We start from the raw sequence: 6078 nt of genomic DNA on the forward strand, positions 1-6078 counted from the left end.
CAGATTACCATTAACTTGTGAGGGCCAGTTATCTACCCACCACCTTTAAACAGATTACCATCAATTTGTGAGGGCCAGTTATCTACCCACCACCTTTAAGACCAGATTACCATTAACTTGTGAGGGCCAGTTATCTACCCACCACCTTTAAACAGATACATCAACTTGTGAGGGCCAGTTATCTACCCACACCTTTAAACAGATTACCATCAACTTGGAGGGCCAGTTATCTACCCACCACCTTTAAAACAGATTACCATCAACTTGTGAGGGCCAGTTATCTACCCACACCTTTAAAACAGATTACCATCAACTTGTGAGGGCCAGTTATCTACCCACCACCTTTAAAACAGATTACCATCAACTTGTGAGGGCCAGTTATCTACCCACCACCTTTAAACAGATTACCATTAACTTGTGAGGGCCAGTTATCTACCCACCACCTTTAAAACAGATTACCATCATTTGTGAGGGCAGTTATCTACCCACCACCTTTAAACAGATTACCATAACTTGTGAGGGCCAGTTATCTACCCACCACCTTTAAACAGATTACCATTAACTTGTGAGGGCCAGTTATCTACCACCACCTTTAAACAGATTACCATAACTTGTGAGGGCAGTTATCTACCCACCACCTTTAAACAGATTACCATTAACTGTGAGGGCCAGTTATCTACCCACCACCTTTAAAAACAGATTACCATCAATTTGTGAGGGCCAGTTATCTACCCACCACCTTTAAACAGATTACCATAACTTGTGAGGGCCAGTTATCTACCCACCACCTTTAAACAGATTACCATCAACTTGTGAGGGCCAGTTATCTACCCACCACCTTTAAACAGATTACCATCAACTTGTGAGGGCCAGTTATCTACCCACCACCTTTAAAACAGATTACCATCAACTTGTGAGGGCCAGTTATCTACCCACCACCTTTAAAACAGATTACCATCAACTTGTGAGGGCCAGTTATCTACCCACCACCTTTAAAACAGATTACCATCAACTTGTGAGGGCAGTTATCTACCCACCACCTTTAAACAGATTACCATCAACTTGTAGGGCCAGTTATCTACCCACCACCTTTAAAACAGATTACCATCAACTGTGAGGCCAGTTATCTACCCACCACCTTTAAACAGATTACCATCAATTTGTGGGCCAGTTATCTACCCACCACCTTTAAACAGATTACCATCAATTTGTGAGGGCCAGTTTATAATTGTGTGCTATACGATCCCCTGATAATGTAAATCACACACGACCAATTCTCACAGGCATTCACATGCATGGAACTTTATTGAAAATCTGAGCATGGCAAGCATCCCTGTGTGTCACTGATAAGCAGCGGAATGTGATATGGATCAGGGGGGGGCATTACAGTCTATTGGATCAATAACTCTGATGTGGGGCCTGACTGATTGAGCTGGAGCTACCCCTCTTTAAGAGCCAGGGTTATTACAATGCATCCATTGACTATCAGGTCTGCAGGGACTAATGAACAAATGACAGAGCAGGATAAGAGTGACAGCAGAGAGAAGACAGAGTCTGCCGTCTATAATTAAAGCGCTCTTTAATGCATTGTACAACAATTAACTGGTATCAATCTGAATCAGTGCAATAATGCTTGGCTCAATCACAGAGGCAAAGCGTTGATTAAAAAAAATATATATATCTATATATACATGTCTTCGCTATAATGTGTAATTAGATAAAATACACTTTTATTGATTATGCGGTTCTTTGAATCAAGAGCAATTTTACAGGAGTCTTCTCCTTTCAAGTTAGTGCCGTGTGGAATGACTGCCTCAACCACAGAGCTAGAACTATGTGATTAGTCTCTGTGGGCAGATAAATTGGACATACAATGCACATATTGTCAAGTGGACGTGTTACTATGTCAACGGCATCATCTTTAGCACCTTCAGTGTTGTAGCACAGATGGAAACATTAGGAACTCACTGTACATTTCATTAGTTTTGCCCCCCTATAGGCTATAGTAACATATGGGATATAATCTATATCATTTTTATGCAAACATGAAACTCTTTTATTCAACTGAATCTGAAAGGTGTCATGATATGTACAGTTATGTTTTAAATTAAATGTTTTAAATGAAATGGTACATAGGTTTGTGATATAGATTGATTTACATTTAGCATTGCAATCTGACAGAAATACAATATTACACATTGCCCCACATTACAAAACCACTTCCAATTCTTGTGTACGTGTGGTCCTCAGTTGGGTACGATGCTATTTATAAACAGGTAGAACAGTCTGGTGAACCATCCCTTTCAGTTGCCAGGGGCACTCTAAATCATCAAAGTACTAAATATTTTTTCTCCCAGTGTCAAATATACATATTGTGGACAACCAAGGATTAAAATATGTTAGTTCTTCAGCAGTGATCTTATATGTTTCATGTCTAGTTTGTAAGTTTGTTTAAAAAAAGTTGTAAAACAAGTTTGTAAAACAACTTCCAATTGATTTGGAACAAGATGTGTTTAGAGGCAAGTTCCTTTTTGTCAATTTTTTGTTGCTTGAAAGAGGAAATATGAATGTATTATGAGGACACCAGTCCTTCTGCGATACCAGCTGCCTGCCACATGAAATCACAATTTGGCAACTTCCTGGCTGTGGCATATGAGGCAAACCACGTCTGTCTCAATCAAGAATGTACTTTCTAAAACCCACTGGCACGTTTAAAGAAACAAACAGTTTTTGTAAAAAAAATAAAACGAATATATGTATATCTTAGAGATGTTCCTTTCCCACAGTATAACCTTTGTTCTGCAGCATTTATGAATAATGTTCATATTAATGTTTATCACAGGTTGAATCGGGGTCTTTGTGGGTCTTAAAGGATAATAGTGGTCCTGGTGATGGTTCTTCGAAGGCTGGTTAATATATTATAAGAAAAGCAGATAGCATCTAGCTAGGTACTGTACATCATGTACAGGTATGTTACAAATGTCTGGTTTGGGTTTAGATAGAATCAGTGTGATTTGAGAGACTACTATGAGTCTTAGTGGTGGTCCTATGATGACTCACAGTCCTGCATACAGACTCCTGCATCCTCCTCAGGCAGGGCAGGTAATGGCCCGCAGCCTCCCTGAAGTCACTCCTCAGGAACGTATAAAGTACAGGATCCAGCACACTGTTGAGGCTCAGCAAACCCCTGCCCAGCTGGTAGGGCACAAACACAGCCTTCTCCCACTCACAGGCATCCCTGTGGAAAAGCAATCCAATGTACTTCACGCATCCTGTGATGTGGTAGGGGCCAAGGACCAGGATGAAGATGACCACCAGCAGATTGAGAAGCCCCCTGATGCGGTGCTTCTCTTCCGTTCCTAAGGTACCAATGGCCGACAAAGACCTCAGGGTCTTCCGGTGGAGGAACACGATGAAGGCGAGAGGGATGATGAAGGACAGGGCTAAGGTGATCAATCGGTAGATGACGAACCCCTCCTTGGAAGGGTAGCTCTCGATACACAGGGTGTGATTGTCGTTGGGTTGCATTTTATGCAAGGCGATGGATGGAGGCACGGCTACCAAGACCCATATGCTAAGGGCTATCCATCGTGCAAACTTCAGCTTTCTCAATGCTTGGAATCTCAGAGGCTTGGCGATGGCCAAGTAGCGCTCCAAAGCGATGACGCACATGAAGGCAATGCCGGTGTAAATGCTGACGTAGAAACTGACCCCCAATAACTGGCAGGAAGTGGACCCGAATCGCCAGCTGTGACCCCTGCGATAGTAGTCAATCCATAGAGGTACAGTGAACAGTTGGAGGAGATCCGAAAGGAGCAGGTTGATCACGTACACCGGTAAGACGTTTTCAGACTTGATCAGACGATAGAGCCCGAACAGGGCCATCAGATTGAGGGGAGTGCCAATGATGAAGAAGATACTGTAGATTACAGGAAGGTAGATGGCATCTTGGTTGAGGTCCACTCCACAAGTGTTKGCTTCAKTCAGGTTACTATTACCAGAGCTGGGGGTGGGAGGCATKTCCATGATGTCCTTAAGAATCAAGAGGATATGTTAAGTTCATATGATATAGATTGTATAGAAAGATTAACCCCATTACACATTCCCTTAGAGCCTGTAACTTGATGCTTTCACTCTTTAAATTATATTTTTGTAATTAATCAACACCTTCAACTGACACTAAGAGGGTATAAAGTATCATTAAAACTAGAGTGTATAAGGTATCATTAAAACTAGAGGGTGTAAAGTATCAGTAAAACTTTTTGGTATAAAGAGTCATTAAACTAGTGGGTATAAAGAGTCATTACAACTAGAGGGTATAAAGAGTCATTACAACTAGAGGGTATTAAGTATCATTACAACTAGTGGGATAAAGTATCATTACAACTAGTGGGTATAAAGTATCATTACAACTAGTGGGTATAAAGAGTCAGTACAACTAGTGGGTATAAAGAGTCATTACAACTAGTGGGTATAAAAGAGTCATTACAACTAGTGGGTATAAAGAGTCAGTACAACTAGTGGGTTAAAGAGTCAGTACAACTATTGGTATACAGTCATTACAACTATGGTATAAAGAGTCATTACAACTAGTGGGTATAAAGAGTCATTACAACTAGAGGGTATAAAGAGTCATTACAACTAGAGGGTATAAAGTATCATTACAACTAGTGGGTATAAAGAGTCATTACAACTAGTGGGTATAAAGGATCAGTAAAACGTTTTGGTATAAAGAGTCATTACAACTAGTGGGTATAAGAGTCATTACAACTAGTGGGTATAAAGAGTCATTACAACTAGAGTGTATAAAGTATCATTACAACTAGAGGTATAAAGAGTCATTACAATAGTGGGTATAAAGAGTCATTACAACTAGTGGGTATAAAGAGTCATTACAACTAGGTGGGTATAAAGAGTCATTACAACTAGTGGTATAAGAGTCATTACAACTAGTGGGTATAAAAGAGTCATTACACTAGTGGGTATAAAGGATCAGTACACTAGAGGGTATAAAGAGTCATTACAACTAGTGGGTATAAAGAGTCATTACAACTAGAGGGTATAAAGAGTCATTACAACTAGTGTATATAAAGTATCATTAAAACTAGAGTGTATAAAGTTCATTACAACTAGTGGGTATAAAGTATCATTCAAACTATTAGGTATCAAGTATCATTAAAACTAGAGGGTGTAAAGTATCATTAAAACGAGAGGGTAAAAAAACATATAGATGACACTAAATTACCATGAATTTCATAACACTGATGTGAATTCTCTCCCTGACTATGTCGTGTTATGTTATCAAAATATTAATATACAGAACTAATCAAAACATACCTGCAGTCCTGTCTTAGCTGCACTTTTCCAACAAATTCAGAACGTCTTTTGGGAAACCTCATTAGAGAGAGTGTGAGTTGAATAGTCAGTACCAAACGATATGCCAACAGTGTGTTTGAACAGGATGTGAAGTAATGCCATGGTGTGCTGGGAAGCACAGACGCTCATAGAGATATTTATTTTGATGGTGGTGAAACAGAAGTCATGAAGTCATAAAATGAAACATGTTACATTAACCACAGCAGGAAGTTAAAATGCTGATAAATAAGAAGCTAAAATGTGCCCGTCACAGTGGCGTTAATTACTGGTCAACAGAGAAATAACTATATAAAATGTGTAAACCAGATCTGCCTCCGTAAGTCAGATCTGCCTCGTAAGTCACTGTCACTTAAATAACACATCATGTAATAATATCCATGACGTTCTCAGTATTTCTGCTGTTTTTCTAATACCTTTTGTCTATAATATGATCATTCCGACTGACTCAGATTTGTTTAATGGATCAACTGACTATTTTCTGTACAGATGTAGGATCTTAATTTGATTACATTTTTTGTGAGGGAAAATCAAGAGTAAAATTTCTAAATGGAAATTACAAACTTCAGAAGTCTTTTTATTAAACCTCAAATACACTACAAGTTCTCCTCCAACAGGCTGATCAGATTAGATCCTACACCTGTATGTAGACGCCTGTTATCAAACTGTCAATAAAAATGATACCCAATACATAAACCTGCTGTT

The 6078-nt window shown here is 39.4% G+C and overlaps 1 protein-coding gene across 2 annotated transcripts; it reads right to left on the reverse strand.

The window, feature by feature from the left end:
- Nucleotides 1-1307: 1307 nt before the first annotated feature.
- zgc:171579 (7tmA_Proton-sensing_R domain-containing protein) lies at nt 1308-5467 on the reverse strand. 2 transcript variants are annotated; one of them, XM_070442369.1, is made up of 3 exons: nt 5338-5467; nt 3077-4032; nt 1308-3046 (listed from the first exon to the last, which is right to left on the reverse strand). In XM_070442369.1, exons 2-3 carry the CDS (start codon nt 4024-4026, stop codon nt 2995-2997), a joined length of 1002 nt encoding a protein of 333 aa, XP_070298470.1. In that variant the 5' UTR covers nt 4027-4032; nt 5338-5467; the 3' UTR covers nt 1308-2994. The 2 variants fall into 2 exon arrangements, with proteins under 2 accessions (XP_070298470.1, XP_024001245.1); XM_024145477.2 differs by having other exon boundaries at nt 1308-4032; nt 5338-5466.
- Between the last annotated feature and the right edge of the window lie 611 nt (nt 5468-6078).

Source organism: Salvelinus sp. IW2-2015, unplaced genomic scaffold (genome assembly GCF_002910315.2).
Source record: "Salvelinus sp. IW2-2015 unplaced genomic scaffold, ASM291031v2 Un_scaffold8449, whole genome shotgun sequence".
NCBI classification, from domain to species: Eukaryota; Metazoa; Chordata; class Actinopteri; order Salmoniformes; family Salmonidae; genus Salvelinus; species Salvelinus sp. IW2-2015.